The 23172-nt window shown below is 37.7% G+C and overlaps 2 protein-coding genes across 2 annotated transcripts in view; one reads left to right on the top strand and one right to left on the bottom strand.

Annotated features, from left to right (window-relative positions):
- Nucleotides 1-3008: 3008 nt before the first annotated feature.
- LOC138011478 (cyclin-D-binding Myb-like transcription factor 1) overlaps nucleotides 3009-23172 on the bottom strand; it is a 30151-nt gene continuing 9987 nt past the window's right edge. Inside the window, exons 3-15 of the mRNA XM_068858488.1 lie at nucleotides 11600-11742; nucleotides 10551-10785; nucleotides 9910-9986; nucleotides 9372-9450; nucleotides 8671-8892; nucleotides 8266-8419; nucleotides 7003-7077; nucleotides 6441-6509; nucleotides 5652-5734; nucleotides 5361-5540; nucleotides 4348-4619; nucleotides 3904-4240; nucleotides 3009-3673 (exon numbers count right to left, since the gene is read on the bottom strand). Of these exons, the coding sequence (XP_068714589.1) occupies nucleotides 3279-3673; nucleotides 3904-4240; nucleotides 4348-4619; nucleotides 5361-5540; nucleotides 5652-5734; nucleotides 6441-6509; nucleotides 7003-7077; nucleotides 8266-8419; nucleotides 8671-8892; nucleotides 9372-9450; nucleotides 9910-9986; nucleotides 10551-10785; nucleotides 11600-11632 (2211 nt within the window). The 5' untranslated portion in view covers nucleotides 11633-11742 and the 3' untranslated portion in view covers nucleotides 3009-3278. The remainder of the gene's footprint in view (nucleotides 3674-3903; nucleotides 4241-4347; nucleotides 4620-5360; nucleotides 5541-5651; nucleotides 5735-6440; nucleotides 6510-7002; nucleotides 7078-8265; nucleotides 8420-8670; nucleotides 8893-9371; nucleotides 9451-9909; nucleotides 9987-10550; nucleotides 10786-11599; nucleotides 11743-23172) is intronic.
- The window catches only part of LOC138011477 (early endosome antigen 1-like), a 40442-nt gene continuing 30478 nt past the window's right edge, over nucleotides 13209-23172 (top strand). Inside the window, 11 exon segments of the mRNA XM_068858487.1 lie at nucleotides 13209-13773; nucleotides 13889-13942; nucleotides 15523-15621; nucleotides 15942-16049; nucleotides 16771-16992; nucleotides 17596-17691; nucleotides 19407-19473; nucleotides 20465-20571; nucleotides 21686-21725; nucleotides 21728-21771; nucleotides 22421-22479. Of these exon segments, the coding sequence (XP_068714588.1) occupies nucleotides 13732-13773; nucleotides 13889-13942; nucleotides 15523-15621; nucleotides 15942-16049; nucleotides 16771-16992; nucleotides 17596-17691; nucleotides 19407-19473; nucleotides 20465-20571; nucleotides 21686-21725; nucleotides 21728-21771; nucleotides 22421-22479 (938 nt within the window). The 5' untranslated portion in view covers nucleotides 13209-13731.

The raw sequence follows: 23172 nt of genomic DNA, 5'->3' as shown, positions 1-23172 counted from the left end.
TTGTTCAACGTATTTTAGTATTTAGACTGTAGATATAGGCATATTTTTATTCCCTAAAAATTTTCATCTGTTCGGATTTCCTAGGTGAAAGTCTAGTGATCCGAAAATTATAGGGATCAAAACGTACCTTTTCGAAAATTTCAGCCAGAAAAAAGGCTCCCGAAAATTCTAGGTGACCTTTTTCAGGGTAAAAATCCGTTAAAAATCGGCGATTATACCATTTTTCAGATGTTCGAAAATCCTAGGAGAGGCAGTCAAGCGAGAAATTTTACAAGAAACGTTCCGAAAATTCTAGATCTCAAATCGTCTTCCGAACAGATATTTTCCGAAAATTGACGTTGGGTGCCCCTGTTCCTTCACCGCGGACTGGTGGCTCAGTTGGTTAAGCACCGGGATGCCATTCGGGAGGAGATCGTGAGTTCGACTCCGTCCGGACCAACACTCACTGTCTTTACTGGGGAGAAAGTGTTGTCTTTGAAATGGCATCTTGGATAAGGCCCTTCTCACAACGCTTCAATCAGGGGCACCCAAGGAGAATATAGTTCAAAACCTCTTAAACATAGCATTGTTAAACGTATTTTAGAATTTAACCGGTAGATATAGGCATATTTTTATCCCCTATAAATTATTCATCTGTCCGGATTTCCTAACTGAATGTGTAGTGATCCGAAAATTATAGAGATCAAAACTTACCTTTTCGAAAATTTCAGCCAGAAAAAAGGCTCCCGAAAATTATAGGTGACCTTTTTAGGGTAAAAATCCGTTAAAAATGGACAATTATACCATGCTTTAGATGTTCGAAAATCCTAGGACAGGCAGGCAAGCAAGGAATTTTACAACAAATGTTTCGAAAATTCTAGATCTCAAAGCATCTTCCGAACAGATATTTTTCGAAATTTGACATTGGGTGCCCCTGTTCAATGCTCACCATGATAAATCCTGTCCGACGTAAAGAACCCACACACTGTTCGCAAAGAGAAGGGGATTGAGTTCCCGCTGTTGTGGTCTGTTCTCTTTGGTGCATCATGGTTGGCAGGCTGAATGCTCGGAGGTACTAGGTACATCAAGCTCTTCTTACCGTTGGAGACTGTCTACCTACTTTTAACAAAATTTCCCGTGCGTTTATTTGAGAGACTAGAGAGGACAAATCATTCACTTCCATATTCGAATCAAATCATGTGGTTTACTGTGGTCTTTTGTGCCCGCGTCCAGGTCTTATTAGAGACTCTAAATTCCAGTCAAGACGCCGCAAAGTAACTACAACGATTTTCTTCCAGTCAAAATCCGTTCACCGTACTCAAGAATATTTTAACAATATTTATTCTATTTTGCGCGCTTTAAAATGGCACCTGTCAGTTCATAACGACGAAGTCTTGGGTGAAAATAAGACCCACTTACGCGGTTTGCTTTCGATTGCTTTCAAGATTTTCAGGCAAATTTATCTTCATTTCGGTAGTTGCATAGTACATCTACTAAGTTGAGACCTGCCTAGAAAATTCATTACTGTGTCAGAATTGACAAAAAATGATTCATGCGAGATTTGTGAGGATTTTTTCTTGTGCGGGAGGTCGCGGGTCAAACTCCGGCTGGGAAAAACACTCCCGGGGTCTTTAAATAACTGACCTTTAATATTTAATCTTTAATCTTTTTGCTCCAGCACTTGGCTAGGTAGTCTGACTTCTGGCTGTTATACACAATTGTGGTCTCATTCACACAGGATCAGGAGGAGCCTTTCAAGCTAATCCTGCCAAGCCGACCACGTGCTGGAAAGGTCAGATCACAACACCGGGAACTCCGTGCCCTACTCTTTTTGAATAGTGTGTGTGGGATCTTTAACGTCCCACATAGTTAATGAACAAAAGCTGTGAGACGGGACTTCCGGCTTATCGTCCTTATTCGAGAAGACTTGAAAGTCTAACCATGTGCAGATGTAGTTACAACGGCAGCACTTTCTCCTCAGTTATTTAAAGACCCTGAGTGTTGGTCCGGCCGGAGTTGAACTCACGACCCCCGCGTGACAGCCCGGTGCTCAACCAACTGAGCCATCGGATAGAAAGTGCTGCCTTCGTATTGTCATCTGCAAAAGGTTAGACTCTGTAGTCTTCTCGGATAAGGACCATAAACTGTAGGTCCCGTCTCACAACCCTTTAATCAGGGACTTTGAACAAGAACAACGGTATTGCAAGTATTTCGCGATTATTCAGTCTTGTTCACATTGTACAATACGGGCGAACTATCCTGTAACTGAATGGGTACGAATGGTTTTAAAGTAAAAAAACAGAAAATGAATGGTATTTCCAAATGGTCAGGATAAAAGCAGACAAACTAGAATTCGTAAAAAATGAACAACGACTTTGAGTTTGCAAGAAAAGTTTCGAACGATCATCGATCATCTTCAGGTGTTCTTCAATCTCGACCCCAGAGCTCTTCTGTCCCGAGGCTCTGGTGACGAGAATGGGTGTTCATTTGATACACTATTTGCTCGCGCACGGGCTCGCGCATTATTCGATTGTTTGCACTTAGTATTGTCGTAACGTTAACGGTAATTTTAACATAAATTCAAATTCGCACTGTAACGAACACTTGCAACTGAAGATGATCGATCGAAACATGTCTTGCAAACTCAAAACGAATCAGGTCCATTGTTACATGCTCTCGTTGTCGTCAAAACCTGACATGTGGTGATGTCACGTTTGCTGTTTTGTGGAATACGGCAAATAATGCACGGAAATTCGGGCTGCACGATTATTTTTCCTTTTTACACAATAACATTCTTGCTTTGTGGCGTTGTCGTTGCGGTAGCCGTTGTCTTTGCTTAAACCCCCTAATGTTCAGTCCCCTGTGGGACGTAAAAGAACCCATACGCCATTCAAAGAGTATGGCACGGAGGTCCCGGTGTTGTGGTAATTCATGGTTGGGAGGGAAATGCTCGGAGATATTAGCTACACCAAGCTACTTTAAAGTTCGAGAGTAAAGAATGGTATATGATATGATGATATTCCTGGTTTAATTAAACCGATTATGATCAACCAAATACCAGGCAGACTTGGAGTCAACCACCTCGCATTCACAATGTCGACAAGCTTTGAAAGCTACCACACTTAAATAAGCAAAGAATAAATATACTTTTATTGTTTTCTTTTCGACTAGCTGAATCGTGTATTCGATAAATCAGAGAACCACACTGCCGTAACCAGGTGATGTTTAGTTACTGACTGTCTCTCTCTCTCTCTCAGAATTCTTTGAATTCTCTTTGTGTGTCCCTGCTTCCTTATCATTTAACTTGATAACCAGGTGTCCGTGTGCTCCAATGTGGACGAAACAGACATTGAATTTTCAGTTACCATAATAACATTTGTTGTTTCCGTGGGAGACAGTACCGCAGGTTCATCTGATTGTGACTGTAATATCTGGTCTGGCAAAGTGACTTGAGGTACCACGGCGTTAACAGACAAGTCATTTGAATTATTGTTTCCTGACAAAGCATGCTGGGAAATTGTCAGTCCAGAGGGAGGTGACAGAGTTGATGATAGACTCGTTTCCATGCTTGAGATCACAGTCACGTGTACAAGGGGGTCAACATCCCTGTTTTGTGAGCTAATTTGATGCATATGTACAACAGGAGAGTGTGGGAGCTGGTCACCATCTAAGGTTTGAGCAATTGCTGCAGGACCTGAAAGCAAATCATACAAAAGGAAGACTGAGCTTTTCTTTGTTCTAAATTTGGGCCTAAACCCGACCATCCTTTAGGACTCCATATTATTTAAGGATTTAAAGTGGATTTTAGAGCAGATAAAATAATTTACTGTGAAAAATGTGAAAATATAATGAAAGCTAGTGTGTAGTATATAACTTCATTGAGCTGGTGACATGGCTGCATTAGTTCAGTTCCATAAAGCTCACCTGATTGTGTTATAACTGGCACACCCTTTTCACTAGATCCTTCCATCTGAATATCAGCTGTGAGATCTGCATGGCTACCCAATGTGTCACTGTTCACAACAGTATCACCGAGAGTATTAGGCAGATCATCCTGCACAACTTCACTGTCCTGTAATTCATCCTCGGGTACAGATTTGCTAATGTCTGAGTGGGTGAGCTCTGCATTTGCTAATTCAGAGGCAGTGATGGGCCCAGAGATATCAGTCTGCACTATTGCCTGTGTAAACTCAGGTGAAACTGCTGGGAGGGTTTGAACTGCATGATGTGCTTGAAGGACAGCTGTAGTCATGACAACCTCCTGTGAAAACAGTTCAAACATGAGCACAAAGACTGAACCTTTGGGTATCTACAAGAGGAGACCTTGAGGGGTTTTCTGAAACCTCATAAAAGGATCAATATTTTTACCTGGTCATGTTGACTTGTGTTGAGATCCTCAGATGCTCCCGTTAACTCCTCAGTGTGTGCCTGTCTTACCAGGTTCCCTGTTGGTTGTTGTATTATGTACGTCTGTCCTGCAGGTGCTTGAATGATATATGATGGTGCCCCTTGCACAGATGACTGACTGTTAAAAATATCTTGTGCAGTTAGGGCACTGACTTGCACCATTTCAAATCTGTTGTGACTGCTACTGAGGGGATATGTATGATCATCTCTTGTTACTCTACCATCACTAGTCACTGCAAGAGAGAACATGTACACAGCATAATGAATTGCACACTCCTAATGCCAACCCTTAACAACTAAATGTTCACAAAAATAATTCAGTCATGCTCGTACACCAGAATCAGTTCTATTACTTTGATCAGTAATTTTGATAACCAGAAAGCAAGGTTTTGTTCTAAACTCCTGTGATACACAATATTTTTAATATTATTACTGGCAGCTAGTTGTAACTCTTGAATAAAACTGTTGTATGTACAGTGTATGGTTTTATCACAGTGCACATGTTCTGGTTTGCAGTTAGTATAACAAGTGAACAACTTGATTTATTCTCGACAGTCAGTGATGAGCTCTTATTAAATTTAGACAACAACACAGTGAGTAGAGTACTACTCCTTGACTACTCTAAAGTCGTAGACATGGTTGACCACAATTTATTATTGCTGAAATTGGAGGCCTATGGTGTTAACCAACACAGCATATGGTTGGTGTCAGTTATATATTATTATATTTATTAGAATTTATAGATTTGATAGCATAGTTTTTAGATATTTGAATTATGTATTTTTTCTAATTTTTGAGGGCCAAAAGTTTATTAGTTTTTAGCTATTTAGTGTTACCCTCCATAAATAAAGTGTGTATGTATGTAAAACTATGTATAACTGTTATGTACCTGTAGCATGGTGGAGCCCACATTTTGTAAACTTGCCCTCTAAACAAGCACAATGAAAGACAGAGTATAATATTATTACAGGTACCTGTAATGGTATGAGAGATTCCAGAATTTGTTATGGTTTCAGTTGGATTAACCCGAGCTCCTCTTCCTCCGGGTACAATATGCAGCCTTGGAAGGTGACTCCCTTTAAACCGAGCTTCTTGCCTCTCAATTTTATTCCGGAGTGTTCCAATGTATGTGTTATATAAATATGAAGATATACCTGTAGATTCAAGTATTTACAGCTTGAGGTCAAATTTAAAGATCATAAAAATGGTGTCATAATGTAAACCCTGGTATGTCTGCATCCCCATTTAACAATACATCTTGTTACCTTCAAATGTTGTTGCTTCACTTTCAGGAACATGTTTTTTCAATGCCCACCACTTGCTTCTAAGCCACTGGGGTGAGCGAACACTGAAAGGAAAAAAAAAGTCATTCCCTTAAAATACTGAATACTATTTTGTATGTAAACATAATATAATTGATTAGTAATACAATCTACAGTGGAACCTCTCCTTTGGGACACCTCTACTAAGGGGACACAGAATTTGGTTCTTGGAGAAAGGTTCAAACTAATCTTTGACTGCAATCCAAGCTCTATTCGGGGGAAGACTGCCCTGGACCCGAAGGTGTCCCTTGAATGGAGTTTCTACTGTTACAGTAGTGGCCTAAGAAATTAAGCCTAAAACAGGCACATGAGCAGAGCAGAGCAGAGCAGAGCAAATCAAAGAGGAGTGGACTGAAAAGAGGAGGGAAGAGAAAAGTAGAGTGGAGCAACTACATGTAACTGACATGATGCAAGATGGGGCCCACATGAAAATTTAATGTATTAAAGTTCCCTTCCTTCCACAGTTCAAATATAAAAAAAGTGTATACATTCTAAAACCATGGAGCCAACAGTTTGATGTCCTAATCTAGAAAAATAAAAAAGGTAATCATTTGCAAAAGTCATCCCAAATGAGGCATTTTGTGGTGTTTGACTGGCTTGGGTTTGAACCCACAAGTCTTGAATGGTAGCCTGTTGGTCTACCAGCAGAGAAAAAAAAAACCAGTTGATCACCATAAGCCATTTTATTTTTCACCATTTTAGTTTCTGATACTAAATACCATATTATCCTACCTGGCCCAATTATTCGCCATAACTTGCCAATCAATGTCGTTTTCATCTTGGAGATTCAATTCCTGGATTCTGATGATTACAACAAACACTGTTTCTTAAAATTTAGCAAATGTCAGTAGTACAGTGGCTGTCATACCCTCTTTCTGCCCACCTACATAAGCCACCTTTTATCTGAACAATGTCAGTCAATTACTATTGTTAGGAACTCTTGTAAGGGACTAACTCTCGCAAGTTACTGCACAGGCTTGGCATTTTGGGCAGTTTCTTCCCCCCTTTACTTTATTTTTATTACCAAGTTCTTTTCACAAGAACAGTCGATGATTAGAAACATAAGACAAATGGAGACTCCGGAACTACTTCAAGCTGCTGTCAGTAGTCATGTTTTATCTTTATTACTAAACTGTGATAATGATAATGATAATGATGATGATTTCTATTTGTTTTGGAGTGATACACAACCCTTGCTAAGTGTAGATGTAGATGCAGGTAAAACATTTAAATTTCCCTTGTGTGTGGTGTATTTTTCAATAGATGCCCAAGATGGATATTTCATTTGCATCACCTTGTAATAAGTTGAATTTCATCTTGCTTTGTCCATTCTTGTCCTCCCTTCTCTTTCCAGTTTAAGTAATTTAGCCTGAATGGTACAAGAAACAGTTAGTCTCTTGCTACTAAATACTTGTGATCTATCACTAATTCTCAAGAATCTTGAGCTCTTGGGCATGGGTTACAATAATTGTTCAAGACCAAAACATTTGACACTCCTGTCGGTAATTGTGAAGATCAGCTTCCCTTCACCGGCCGACCGTCGGGCGACTGTCATCCATCAGATGGCCTACAAGCAGGTATATTTTTAGCAAAACGTAAATAAAGCTGTCGGCCTATTGTTGGTGGAGGGGAGCTCTTCTTCACAATTACCCTCCTGTCTAGTGTCTTCTTCAGGGATGATGTAATAGCTACTTTCAGATTGGAGTACGAGGTCGACTACGAGTGCGCGCATTTGGTTTAAAGAATGGAAATTTTCGAAATGCGTGTACACGTTCATAACTGAGAACTCCTACTTGTATTATTGTCACCTCATAATCCAATCTGAAGGTCGCTATTATTACATCAAAGGGGCTGAAAAATCCATCAAGAGCCAAAACATTAAAGTTTCTCTTTAAAACATCGTCAGACATTTGCATATTTCTGTCAGAGCTAAGGATCTTGCACCAAAAGTACAACAAACTGCTGTATTTTACACAATTTCATGCAATAATTAAGTTATACCTGTGATTTCTGAAAATGAAGAGTGATCAGACAACCAATGTCTGTTAAAAAGAGAATCAATAAAGCAGTAGGGAAAACTCTGCTTTGTTGAAATATTATGCTGGCCAACCAACCATACTAATTCATGCTTATGATAAGAGGCGCTACCATATTGGAGGTTCTTTTTTCTATAATTTTGTGACATGCACACCTTGCTTAAGGCTGCATGAGTTGATTACAATATTCAAACAACCACTGCATGTCTTATAGAATGTACACTTTAATTTAAACGTTTTTTTATTAGGTAAGTATGGACTGCACACACTTACGTTCACAAGCTCACAGGAGTTTTCTAATTTCTGCCAGTTCCTATTTATTCTTTGCAATCAGGGCATGATCGTCACTAACTGAGGTTAACTACTCAAAGCTTGAATGTTTCTTAGCATAAAAAGAGCTATTTTCGGATCTATTTAAATCCAAGAAAATGAAAGGTTTTCCAAGCTGTTCACACATGACAAGATGAAATTCCTATAATGCCTCTGAACATAGTCTGCAAGCATGAAAATAGCATTAATACCATTTTGACCGGCATTGTTTCTCTGATCTTGTGCCAACCCTCTCTGCCACAGATGCCCATGATATTCCTGCTGTAATGTAATCACTTGAATTTTCGCTGCTGAGCTCATGGACTGCACTTGAAAGTCTCTGTTCCTCTTCAGCTGTCCACTTCCCTGCAAAGGAATAATAATAATAATGTTCCTTTTTCAAGAAGGAGACAAACATTTTCTTTTGACCACTTTCTTCATGGTGTAAAATGTGCTGACAAAAGAAGGCATCGTCATAATTTCCATCCCAAGTTGGTAGCTGCTGTACAGTGTAGCTAGGGCTATTTGGTTCCACCCTTGTTGACTTAAACCTTAGCAGCAACCTTGCTTTGACAACTTGGCCAAAAAATCTGTAACAGCATGCATATGAGACATACCTGAATGACAGTGGTCCCTCATTAGTCTGAATCTGTCCTTTACAGATGAGGCACTGCGTCCCATAGCAGCACCAATTGTGGCCCAGTCATTGCCATGTTTTTCTTTCAAAGATTTCAACTGCTGTACTTCTTCCAAAGAATATTTTCCCACATAATTTCTTCTGTCATACATTCTGAGCACACGGCGGTAGATGGCAAATAATGGACGCCTAATCCCTTTGGCTACAATAAAAACAACAATAAATATACTCTAATCACCTAAGAGTCTTTTAAATTCAAATTCTGTTATGACACTTGGATTTCTATGCAATGGAAGTTGACGTGTTTATATATAATTATGCATGTGTACTGTATTACATGTATGTTGTAGTCACACATCACAAAACTACATTTTACAAATGTACACCAATCAGTACGGTCAAGGAATTAACTAATAAGTTGCTTGACTCCTAAAGAGTCCTACATGCCAGAATTCAACCTGGTTTCCATAGAAAGAAGCAAATGAACATAGCACAGCACCCCTATAAACTGAGATGTCAGTTAATCTGAAGGTTTAACTTAATCAGTTGGTAAAAGGTACTAATTTTAGACAATTAGGTTAACGGAGATAATACAGAACAAAGTTTCTTGTCACAGATGAAGCAAATTGGCAATGGAGTTGTCCTTGTTCTCAGACCTCCAAAAGTCAACATCGCATTTACCGATTGTTCTGTAAAAGTCTTTTCGATCATCCTTGGTCATTTCAAATATTATGATATTAGGATCTGGGATGTTGTTGACCTGAAAAGATATTAAATAAAACAGAGGATGAGAATTTAGTGCAAAAGTATAATAAAGGAAAAGAACAGGATAAACCAGCAGCAATTATCCTGTCTTGAGTAGTTCAGTGTTCCTTGTGACCATAATCTTTGCTCTGAACAACAATTTAGTCCAGATATGACCCTAAGCACTACAAAGTGTTATTGAGTCCTCCACTGTCATCTTGTGCAAAACACAGATTAAGAACAATGGTTCTTTAAAACTGGCCGGTTGCATATGTGTATTTTTAAATATCTCTCTATTCGGTGTTTTTTGGGATGTCCAGAAACTACAGTCTTTTTCCCAATTTCAAATTTTGATGTGGTACTATTGTGCAAGGGTCAAGAACTGTTACATAACAAGAAGACTTGAAAAATGATCAAGCAAGCTATCAAGTGTTTTGGTTAAAAATGATCAACGATAATATGATATTACCAGTACCTTGCAGTATTCAAGTATATTCTCCCTCAGTCTGTCATTTTCCTCTTTAGACCACATGCCTTGTCTCCACTTGACCCCTTGCAAAACATGATGCACGTAATTATGATTATCTACGTATATATTATTGTTAAGGACTATTACAACAGCAAAACCAGAAGTTATTATAACTAGAAAATCCAGTAAACTCGATAACATTATTACTGTAGACAACTTCAATTTGACCAAAATTTGCTGGTGCAAATTCATTGATTCACCAATCATACTATTCATGCTCAACATCAACAGAATAAGCTTGGTCTTTAATTAATCAGGAGGAAGATTAAAAGGTCTTAATCAAGAGGAATCTGGTGGCTTACCTATCTATAAATAATCTGGTAGTGTATATAGTCTCACCTTTTTCGATTCCTAATTATGGGAACAATATGCTATTGTGCTTTTCTTCAGCCTAGCAAGTCTATATTACAATATTGCTCACCTACATAACTTTATCAAAACAGTAGGTTCAATTTTCTCTTTTAACAAGACCAACTTTTACGACAAGAAAGGAAAGGTCCTTGTTTGGGTTAAAGAAACAGTGTTGACAGTGTACTAAAAAACTACCAGATTTTCAATTTCGATTAATTTTTAAAATCTCACATTACCTTTGCCATGAAGACTATCTTTATCCTCTTTAGTAGTAAACCAAGCTTGATTGACAGAGTTATTATTGTCGCTGGGCACTGCAGGTTGAGATGCAGGAATGATTGGCGATTCTTGAGTCAGCTGTCCCGCTGCAAGGGCAGCTACAGCGGCTGATAAACTTAATGTTGCAGTTGTAGTCTCTTGAGAGAGTGCAGTGATTTGACTGCTGTTACTGAATGTTTGGGAATTCACATCCTGGCAAAAATTGCATACATGTACAATCATTGTAAATCCTAAAGCATTGTGTTTTAAGTAATTTGTTACATCTGATCAGTCAGTCATAAAAGATGCACAAAAGAAAGAAAGCCAACTAGAATCCAAAGCAAATACAAGTAACCCACCCAAAGACATACATCACTGGAGAATAAAAACACTATTGATAAGATAAAAGATAAAAAAGTCATGCAGGAAGATCATCTTGGCACTAGATATTTAAATAGCTAATGGAGTAACAGTAGGGTAACTGAATTCAGAAACTTTGGACCACTTGTTTTTGTATTTGATGGCAGTCTTATGATAAACAAGGTAGAATATAAATAAGTGCTATTCTCATTCCATCATGCACTTAAATGACAGGGTATTCTTCTTTTCAAACTTTTGGATCATAACTTGAAAAGAAGGCAAACCCTAAACCCTAACCCTCCCTGCACCCAAACTAATAGAGAACTTAAGCATGCAATGTTTTTGAGCCACGGAGAGAACCAGAAGAGAACCTTTTGCATGCCAGGACAGTGGTCTCTCCTCGAATTATAAAATATTCGTCTCTAATAAGGACAAGATACTTCACAATATGAATATGGCTGTGTCAAGACAAGTGAATTTCTAGGAAATGTTCTGTGCTTAAGCTCCCTAATGTTGTTCAGGAAGAACCTCAAATAACCCAGGTGTCTTGCAACATTGTTTTCAGAGCCGTCAGAAATAGAGGTTTAAAAGGTCTCAACAATTTTTGTCCAGGACAGCAGAGAATAAAATAATCCAATGTTTCTTTTCCTTTAAGAAGACTGCTAACCTGGGAAACAGCAAGAGACACTGCAGAGGACATGTTTACCAATGTTGCAAGGTCAGCAAAGCCATCTGATGACTCTGGATCCAGGTGAATATGCTTGCTAACTTGATCATCTGTTTTTTCATCATGTTTTCTTTTGACTCCAGCTACAAAACAATCATCAAATAATAATGATAATAATAATAATAATAATAATAATAATAATAATAATAATAATAATAATAATAATAGTGCTGTGAAATATTAAATAACAACAGGATACATTATTAGCCTACAGTTTCTCCAAAGAAGGTAAAGCTGACTTTTATTTTGAAGTCTACTATTTAATAATAATTAATAATAGGGACCTTGAAACCGACATTTATTGCAAAAGTCTAAAAGTCCTTTGACTCTGATCTTGCTGTCTAGTTTATGGCTACTGTCAACCTTCAGGGGTGTCTTTTGGAATATCACTCTTGTTTGCATTGTTTTTAAAGCAACCCAAGGAAACTATACCACTAGAAAGCTAATGAAATATAGTATTTGAAAATACCTTTACCTCTCACATTTCTTATCTCAGAAAGTGAGCACAAGCGCTCAAACATAAAACTTACCCAGTCTGCTCTGCTGAGTTAATAACTGTTGCGTTAACACTGACATCCAAACAAACTGTGCTATACCATTCGTGAGATAATAAGCTAACAAAGGATGTGAGGCATTTTCAAAATTCTGAATAGCTTTCCCGTGGCTTCCAAGTGCGTGGCATGCATACCAAAAAATTATGTTAGCTAACTTTACGATGGATTTTCTCAAGAACCAATTACAGTATGGAAAAAGCCTCACATAGTTTGCTGGCGTATTATCTCCTGAGCGATATAGACTTTAGTGCAGTTTGTTTAGATGTCCGTTTTATGCAAAGGTTATTAATTTAGTGGAGCAGACAAGGTAAGTTTCATGTTTGAGTGCTTGCCCTCTCTTTCTGAAATAAAATGTGAAAGTTAAAGGCATTTGCCAATCTTACACTTTATTAGCTTTCCAGGGGTATATAGCTTCCTTCGGTTTCTTTACAAACAACGTGAGAGTCAAAGCTGGATCTCAACATTGTTCCTACCTACAAAGTGATAATAACCAATATTAATGTTAATTTTAATTATTTATGTGATAAGCCGTAATATAAATTTCAGACATAAAACAATTTCACTGTGTGCCTAAAACACGATTCACAAAGTCAACTTCCCAATAGAGATTAAGAAACAGAGGAGAGAACTAAAACCTTTCTATTTATTTATTTTTTAATTTATATATATTTTTATTCTTATGACAGATTTGTAACGCGGGTAAAATCCCGCGAGAATCTCGAAGGCACGCGAACATATCCATTGACTTTTGTTGTCAACAATTATTTCCCCAAAAGGAAGATGATCCGCGAAAAACGTTATTCTTATGCTTCTTTCGTTGATGAATGTTAAAAGCTCTCTTACCTAGATCGGAAAGAGAAGATAGTTGAGTTTCCGCCGAAAATGCAAAGTCAAGATCCTCGCCATTTTCTTCGAGTGCCTTTGCGTCTACAGTGCATGTAGCTTCGGGTTGCAAAGAAACATTAAATTCATCCTGGTTGGTCATTCTATCTTCTTCCATCTATTTTAAGTTTTACTTCCGGTCGGAAAAAATGTACACAAAATTTCGAATTTCGAGCTTCAGTGAAATCAACGTCCGGGAACTTGGCACACGCTGAAATGAAAATCCCGAATGTTCAAAGCCCCGTACGTTTGCCCGAGCTGCTTTAAATCTCACGGAGCACCCTCCATGTGCCCATCTGTATTCCTTATAAATGTCCTAAATAGAAACAAAAGTTAACAAACTTCTCAACGGAATGTTAAACCACCATCACATTGCGGTACAATCGAGTAAAGTCACCAATAAAGTTGATAAAACGTTGATAAAAGAGAAGTAGATACGTAACTTTGTGCAATTACCATTCAGGGGTGGTACCCCCCGAAAATTTAACGCCTTCAAGCTCCGTTATCAGCGGTTTACCATAACATCCGCTACCTACCGTTTCGCCCACAACACGATCGGTCTGCAGGAAAATTTCGTTATTACTTGTAAAGTCGAATAAGTGGTATCAGTTTATCCTTTAAAAGAGGAGGTTCAAGATGTTTAAGCGCTGGCGTGATAGAAAGAAGGAAACCGAACAGGTGGTATTAAGCAGTTTTCGATCGTATATTTGCCCGCGAAATACATGTCACGACATCGTAAACCACTGAAAGTTAATTGTTCACTAATGTTGCAAATTTATTTTTACCTGCTCAGCAACCTGAGAGTCCAACAAGGGAAAATCAACAACAATTGCTCACCGAAACCTCCGTGAGTGTACAGTGTAATTAGCACTTTCTAATTAACATGTCAAACAAGTTTCACGCTTCAGTGTTGTAAAACACATGTGTTACGTGGATGATAATCTTACAACTTTACACTCACGCAATCTAATATCACGCTCTGGTTTTTATTAGCACCATATCATCCCAATTGTTTTTTTTTTCTTTTTTTTTGTTATGCACTTTGCGATTTGCTGAAACAATGACAGTAATTTATTTCTTTTGATCAGCGTCAGTGGCTTTCAGTTAAAAAAAAAAAAGTACTTTTGCTAATTTGTAAGGCCTTTCAGAGTAATAAAGAATGTTTTTTTTTTATTTCTCTTGATCCAGAGATTGTAGACTTTTTTTGAAGACGAAGTATATCAAGGATAGTTTTAGGAAGAAGATAAATGACAAAATCATTATTATTTTGGACAAAATTAATCATGAAATTCAGACTTGACTCTAGTATCACATGTATTTGTGATTCACTCTGACGAAGGGCTAACGCTCGAAACGTCAGCTTTTAGAATCTCTGTACGGTGGCCAATTTACATTATCAACTCTGTTGATAAAACCAAATTTTTGTATATTACTTCCCCACCGACGCAGCACCACAGTTTCTTTAGAAACTACCCCTTCATTCATTTGATACTTGTTAAGTTCATCAGCTGTTAAAGACACCTAACCCTAAGTGACATCCATGGTGATCATCCTCTACAACTCTCGCATAGTTACTTCCTCTCTGAAATAAACAAAATCACATGTATTTGTGCACTTAAATAAGAAGAGGCAGATAGTATGAGCTGAAACCCAGGAAGTACTCATACTAGACTATTCTCAAGTACACTGGAAGTGAACAAGTTTTTCTCTAGAAAAAATAAAAGTTAATCCCTACAGCTATTTGGTAACCATGGCAACAGCTCAGTGGCGGTCTTTATGATTTACCCACTATACATAAAGGTGTTTTTGACTAACAACACAAACATAAGCACAAGCAACATACACACATGCATGAGCTTGTTATAAATTTATGCCTATTGTCTTAATAAAAGTAAAAACCAGTGATGGATCCAGGGGAGGGGTCTGAAGAGCCCGGGACCCCCCTTACTTTTGGATGTTAAAAGTAAAGCCCTTTTAACATGTCTTGCACTTTTTGCAGACAACAACACCAAAAACCATGCGAGCTAGCGAGCCCCCTCCTTAGCCTTTGTCTGGATCTGCCACTGATAAAGACGCCTTTGAGTTTTCATGCATTGGTTTTGTCATCAGTGAATACCAGCTTGAACGTTTGCCAATTTTATCACTCCAATACTTTTGAAGAAGTTTTTGATTAAGTGGTTTGATTTTATTAATAACCATTTATAGTGTCATCAAATTTGGAACAAAAACTTGAATATTTCTGTTTACAAGGGAAGAGTTTGGGTTATGGTTATGGTGCTGCAAAATGCTTAGAATTTCTTTGTGCTGGTCCACAGCCAGGTGCCATTTTTCTCTTCAATTGCTGTCTAATTATATTTGTGTTGAGAACAGCATAATTAAAATATATTGATAAGGTAAGAAATAAGGGACTATTTTCTGTGATTTTAGGGATTTATATGCCCAGTGTGCATGATTTCCTTTAGCTCACCAGAAGATCTTCAAGGTCACTTTGAAACAGTACATGTCAAGCAATTTCCTTCAAGTGGAGTAAGTTTAACTTTTTACCTCCTGGTCTAAATGATTAACTTGGTCCAAATGGTTTTTAATTTAAGCAAGTAGATATGAAGAATGTCACCATGAAATGGTATTGTCCTATTGTCAATACTGTATGCGGGAGCAACTCGTCCAGACCTTGATGGTATAGGGGCCATGAAGGCCTGTTCCAAGCTGTGCTTATTGCCAGCACCTTACCTGTGAGAGCGTCTACTTTTGTTGCAAAATGGCGAGGCCTGGGCCTCTGGGACCCCTTGTCTCGATCTGGTACTGGTATTTTGGAGGTACTGATGATTTCTTGTACTTCTCTTAAGGCATTTATCTGTCCCTTGTGCATGGAAACTTTCAACAGTCCAGGAGAGTTACAAAGCCATTTTGATCAGCAGCACGAATCTCAAATTGAAGATGATGCTACATCTGTGGTAAGCCATTGTCAAGGCTGTAAAATACATTCAATGCTTTTGCAGGTCCCTCGTATATAAGGTAATGTCAGGGTGATGACATATTTCTTGTTTTTTTTGGACATGTTGGTTACATTGTTGCTGTCACTGTTTCATTTGATGAATTCCATATTTCTGTTGTTTTTCCTGAACACCATGTCTTTAAGTTGTTACTTGGTCTCAAGAAGCTGTCAAGTGAACCACAAACTGGTTATGCTTTCAGTCAGTGTAAAAAAATAGTCCTTCTCAAGACTATTCTCACACACGGGATCGTACTTCAGCAAGTTTTGAAAAAAAGATAATTTTAAAATCCCGTGTCATTTAAAACTGCACAGATCTACACTTACCTACAACCAACCAACATCACAGGCAACCATCACAAGGACTTCAGTTGTTCATAGTCACACACATACAAACCCAGGTAGTTAAATGATTTTGATGATGATGATGACGATGATGATGGAATTGTCTGTTGGTACGTTCTTTATGGTTTTCCTATGCAACACTATGTGATCCTTTTAAAATTGTTACTCAATATATATATTTTGTCATGCAATAACGTATAATGGCTTTGAGTCATTTCATACCATTAGCATTGCTATAAGCTTTCTATACAGTTACAATGTGCTGCATCTCAAGCAATTATTTTTATTTTTACTTCCACCTGTAGCCTTCTTAGATATTGTAATTTGTTGTTCTACAGATGCCAACAGTTGCTCCTTTATCCAAGAGTTTACCTGCGGACACCACAAAGATATGGAGTGAAAAACATGGCTCCCTTTTGTCTTTTGATGAAGAGCTTCCAGCACCAAGGAAAGAGTCCGAAGTTTCACTGTTATCTAACCAGCTTAAAGAACTGGAAGATAAAACACAGGAGATTTTATACTTACAGCAAGAACTTAATGAGTTGAATGCATCTTTGAAGGTTTGAATTTTTGTGTGTTATGCTGTGGTTCAAAATTTTTTTCTTGGTTTAAGATTTTTCAGACCAGCTCAATTTTAATTTCTCTTTGTGTAGTATTTTATTATCATAATCTGAAACCAAGGAAAATCAGAATTGAACTGGTTTGAAAATTTTTGAACCAGGAAAAAAATTGAACCACAACATTTATGCCTTTGTCATGCGTCCAAGGGATGGTCAATCCAAGATTTCACCAATCAATGCTCCATGCAACTGGAACCACACCTATTTAAATTGATGGAGTGCTTGGCAGCTCTTGATCCAAGCCAGATTGTGACTTAATTTCAGGTGTGGATCAAAAGCAAATTACCAAAAATTAATAGTAAGTACTGTTAGATGGGGTCAACTGTTTATTATTCTTGTCCGTGATGACTAACAAGTCTAACTAATCAAGACAAAGGTAGCACCTTCTTTTTAAGTAATAGGACCTCAAGTGTTGGATTCAGTTTTGCTGGGACCCATGAACTACTAAAATCTTGGATTTTGTTGATCTTCATTGAGATCTTTTAAGACCTTTAAAGATCAGTAAGATCTTTTTACCAGAACAATTTAACTAATGTTTTTTAGGAGGAGAAATGGTACTGTGCTGCTTTGAAGGAAGAAGTTGACAAGATAACCAAGGAAAAAGTTGATTTGGAAGAAAAGAACTGCTTACTGGAAAAGGTTTGTGATAAGTGCAATTTAAGAGATGATTTTAACCTGCAGAGCAGGCGTTTTTTGGCAGGTGGACACTTGTTCAAGGTCTAAAGTTTGTAATGGGCTGCCATTTTAAAAGCACACAGCCGGTAGAGGATTGAGACAAGGGGCGGGGGAAAGGGTGGAGAGGCGAGAAAAAAATGCCTGTCAGTGAGGCCTGTTGAATTGACGAACACCCCTAAATTAGTTGTGCTTGATCGCATTTCCAGAAATTCACAAAGAGCCAATAAAAACCGAGATTGTTTTTTACTGGAAATTACAAATAAACTTTTGAAATTAAAAAAAAGTTCAAGGTTGTGTCTGTTTCAAAAGCTGGGCAACTAAACCCGTAAATCTGGTTGTCCTGATGAATGCTTGGTTGCCCATTGGGAAACCCCCTACGTTTAAATGCACACTGTGCTGAGATGCTATCACATGGCATTGGAGTTTGAGTATCCCATAGTGCCTTTGGTTTTTGTGGAAGTCTAGGTTTAAGTTTAGCATTTTCATACATTTTCCTATCTGACAGTGTTCTGCAAAAGCTACAGATATTCAAAACACAGGGAAATGCTCAGCTGTGACAAATCAATTATTATTTAAGTCACACTACTATCAGACATTGACAATAGAAAACTGACAAGTGAGTTGGGTGCTGCTTATGTAATTTATTTTCTATCTTTGGCTAGGTTGTGCATTGTTTTTTGTTCAGGAAACCAAACTTTTTATTTTAGCAAAAACTAGTCGCCTGGTAAACGTTCTGGTCATTTGGGACCACTGGACGACTGCTAATTTCGAGAACTGCCTTTACGATCTGCTTGAAAGCTAATTGCAGTCTTGGTTAGTTATGCTGGGAACATTCTTAACAGGTGTCATGCTTATTTAATCGTTCTCTCCATTGCTGTTTCCATCAGCATAGGAATGGATTTAAGATTGGGGAGACTGAAGTCGACATGTAGGACATCAGCAATGCAATAAAATTATTACAAGCATAGTCAACACATAAAAATGAAGATTTTAATTACCGGTATACATGTAGAACCACAGAACAAATGACAGACATGAAATATAACAACGCCTGCAAAATTTTTTGGGGAGGCTAAGCGCCTCTATGGTGGATTCCATTATTCCTGATACAGGTGTCTGTCTTTCTTTCCTTATTTGTTTCAGTTTCAGTTGATCACAAAATAGAGCAAAGTTCCAAGAATTTACTGATAGTGTTCTCTCAACACAACTCAGGGAACTTTATGCCCTACTCTTTGCAAATAGTGTGTAGGTTCTTTAACATACTACAGTGTTTATGAGATGAGACCTAAGGTTTATAGTTCTGATCAAAGAAGATGTGGAAGTTATTGATGGATGTAATAATAATTATAGATTGATGGACCATTGATGGATGTAATTACAAAGGCAGCACTTTCTCCTCAGATTCTTAAAAGTCCTGGGTGTTGATCTGGCTGTTCTTCAATTACCCACAACCTACTGCACATTAGTCTGAGCCAACCTGCTGGTCTTGTTGGTACACAGAACTGCTGATAGTGCTGATAGTGCTGATAGTGCTGATAGTGCTGATAGTGCTGATAGTGCTGACTTTATGAGCCTGAGAGAACATTGCCATACTGCTACTGCCTTTCCTGTTCTGTAATTTGTTTTTGGCTTTCATAATTATATAAAATACAGTGGTTTCAAAATGGTCTCTTCTTTAGGAGAAGCAAGATTTAGAGAAGGAATCTGACCAAAAAGTCATGGCAGAGAAAGAGAACAGTGTTAAATGTAAGTAAGTCAAACAACAGCAAAAAGGATTTGTGTTAAAGTGGGTTGATACTATTCATAAAAGGCCAACTTCATAGGACAGAAAAATTTGATTTACTGCTCTTTTGAATGTTCTGCGAGGATAAGTCAAATTAATGTGATATTGACTTTACCATTCAGTTAAGTCAAACATTCAGTCTTTTGACGCTTTTAAAAGACATGGTTTTGCTTGAAAGAGAGGCCTGTACCACTTGAAGACCCATGCAATTTAGGGCATTTCAAAAATGCATTTGATGGGCGTCAAAGGTGTGCAAAGCTGTAAAAAGGCAGCATTATTCAAATTTGCGACTTTTCCTTTGACACTGTGTAAATCTAATTTTTCAGTCCTTGCTTGTTCAAAGCAGGCCTGGGTCAGTGTTAATTTAGTGAGACCAAATCCCTTAGATTGACGTACTGTAGTGATCCTAGTGCTGGCCATCACATGAAATAAGAGATGTGGGTGATACAAGATGAAAGGCGAAAAAATTCAGGCAGCTTCAAGGAGATTCGAACCCATGAACTCTGCAATGCCAGTGCGGTGCTATGAAGCCATTCAGTTGGGAGCAGCTAGGTCAATTTGTTCTTCAAACACACAGTTCTTTCATTCATCATTCCTTTAATAGTGGGAACACATGAGCCCAACAAATTGACCTACTCCCAACTGATTTGCTTCATAACTTACCTAGTAGACCATTGCACTGGCATGGCAGGTTAAAGCTAGCCTGCGTGGCAGGCCGGCGCTCCTTTCTACGGCCTGCCACGCAGGCTAGGTTAAAGCCTCCAGACTTTTTCAGGTGTCTATAAAAATCACAATTGTTTAATAAATTGCCTGGACTTTAGTACAAGGATCACTTCTGTTTTCCTAAAGTACAACATCTTAGTCATGTATATAATAATCATCAATAAAACTGAATAACATTGATGATGGTATGTAAAACCAAATTCATTATTATTTTTTGTTTTCCTTGTACAGCTATGGCGGAGTATGCTCAACTGAAAGTAGAGCTTGCCAGAGCATTGGAAGCTCAGACTGGAAGCCAAAGTGAGCAGATGAATTTAGCTCAACGCACATCAGAACTGGTGATTGCCTCCTTTCTTGATATGTTTTCTTCACCAACCCATAATACAGCTCATTTTGAAATGAGAATGGATGCCCAGAATAGTGAAGCATGTCACAACTGTGAGAGTAAATAATTTTCATTGTTTTATGTGAATAACAAACCATATAACATACTGCATTATGAACTGCTGAAAGTTCAAGTTACATAATTTGTAATGGACTCCTTTGGGCTGAGCAACTTGAAACTATACGTTCACTACTCCATGTATGCCAATGTGAAACTCTGTGGTGCAACCCTCGTTTTTGGGTCGGAGGTTACATGGCCAGCTGTGTTTGACACTGGAGTTTTGACAAAACAAAAAAAAATTGTAAGTCACCGAAACTTAATAATAATAAATTCTTGTATACTTGTGCCCAACATGGCACGTACTCTGGCTAGTTTACAACGTACATCTTTGTTATTGGATGTCCATGTTATGGTCAATTGACACCAGTCAAGACAAGGTATCATGTGACCTGATATTGTGGGCTCAAGTTTAAAGCTCATTGAGGTCACCTGTTTTTTGGAAGTTGACCGCTGACCAGGTACTGGGTTTCAGTCGGATCACAGGCTCAAGCTAGGTAACTTATTGTAAGAATAAATAACCCGGTAGCTCCACTTTTAGGCTATGGCCAAATCTATAATATTAGTTATGTTCCATTAATTTTCGGAATAATTAATAACCAACTACAGCTAACTGCATACAACGTATAAGGTGACAATTGTAGATCCTTATACAAAATTGCTGCAGGTGCAAAACACAGGTCACAGGTCATTGTTTTACAGAAAGTATCCTAAACATTCATAAAACCTAACCGTACTTTCTGTATTGGTAAAACAATGACTTATGGCCTGTGACCTCTGTTTTGTACCTGCTGTACAAAATTAGTATCCTGTACTTGTTGTATTTCAATGTATCACATAATTAAAAGAGTATTTCTGTGCTTAAATAATGTAGAACAAGGCTGTATGAGTTATGCTGAAGGGAAATTGGAAACTTGAACCTTGGGCATTGGTGTAAAGTAACTTAAAATAGTTTTTTAAGGGACGAAAATAATAAAAAAATTATGGTTTAATAGCATGTCTTGTTATAGGCAACAGAAAATGCTGGACTTAAAGCATCTTTGGAAGAGGAGAAAAACAACATCAAGTGAGCAGTGAAGAAATAAGAAGGCTGAAGGTAAGAAAAAGTGAGGAGAAAATGACATGTATTCTAAGGTTCATCAAAGAGAGGCCAGTTAATGTTAATATCTATATTTCTCTTTCTCGTTCGGTTCAGTCACATCCTATGACAGTGAAACATAAGATGGCGGTGGCAAGAAGATATAAATTTTATGTCTGAGTGGCAAGAACAATCCATGAGAACATAAAATTCATATCTTCAAGCTAAGATGTAATTTTCATTTCCTGATGTGGGCAATAAAATTGTACATGGTAGAGATTGAAAAGCAGGTTTCAAATACAAATACTACTACTTTCAATTCAAATAGTGGGTATTAAATTTAATAAAAACAAAAAAGGGTGGGAAGAAAGATGGGAATTGTGATGTCATTGCTCAATATGACCACTTGTGTTACATACAAAAAGTACGCCACTCGGTTTCGGATATGTAGTGGTCGTATTGATTGTACAAGTGTTTTTAAGAAGTTCCCGGTGAAGCACTCCTACCATATAATAATGAATGATATCACCTAACAGACAGATCATCAACTTGAAATGTAGTAAAATGTTCCACACTCAGCACGCACTTGGTTTTGTTTAACAGACACTCTCTCTAGGTTTTTTAAAAGTAAGTAGCCATAATATTTGTTATTTTGTACATTCTGTAGGAACAACTGGAAGATAAGACCAGACTCAATGATAATTTAGAAAAGCAGCTTTCTCAAAGGTATGTCCATTTGAACAGTAACTCTGACTGACTTGCAGACATTTAAAAGACAATTCTGTTTCCTTGCTCATTCTAGCAAAAGAAAAGTGGATAATTAGCGACTGTCAAAAATACCATAATATTCTTTTTTTTTTCCATTCAAAAGTTTGCATAAGTATTGTTTCCAGTTTCTCTTGGGACCATTTTAAGTCCCAAGAGAAAATAAAAACAATGCTTATGCAAAATTGTGGAGGGACAAACAAAGAGTATTATGGTATTTTTAATACTGGCTAATTACTTTTGAACTTTAAGAGCTAAGGATATTTTAAGATGCATGGACAGTGAAAAAAATAAGGCAAAAGCTGATAGTATTCTAGTTCATTTTTGACCCATTGACCCTTCAGATGCCCTTAAGATGCCCCAAATCATTTTGCATCAGCCAAAGTAAAACCTGTAAAGTTTCACTCTCAGTTAAGTCAATGGTTTAATTTAAGTTTTAATTGCTTTGAGTTGAAAAAAATCTTGACCTGATAGTATACACCAAGAATAATTATTGTTTTTTTCACTTGTGTAGAAATTTATTACATGAGACTAGAGTTCATTTCTCCTACAATAAATTAGTTTGAGACACCAATATTGCAGCCATTTCTTTGTTTAAGGACTCCAACATGACTGCCTTGTGTAAAAGGCTCATTTATGTTTGTACTCTTCCTT

The sequence above is a fragment of the Montipora foliosa genome, chromosome 7, assembly GCF_036669935.1.
Source record: "Montipora foliosa isolate CH-2021 chromosome 7, ASM3666993v2, whole genome shotgun sequence".
NCBI lineage: Eukaryota > Metazoa > Cnidaria > Anthozoa > Scleractinia > Acroporidae > Montipora > Montipora foliosa.
Note: the sequence above shows the minus strand (reverse complement) of the source record. Positions and strands in the feature narration are given on the sequence as shown.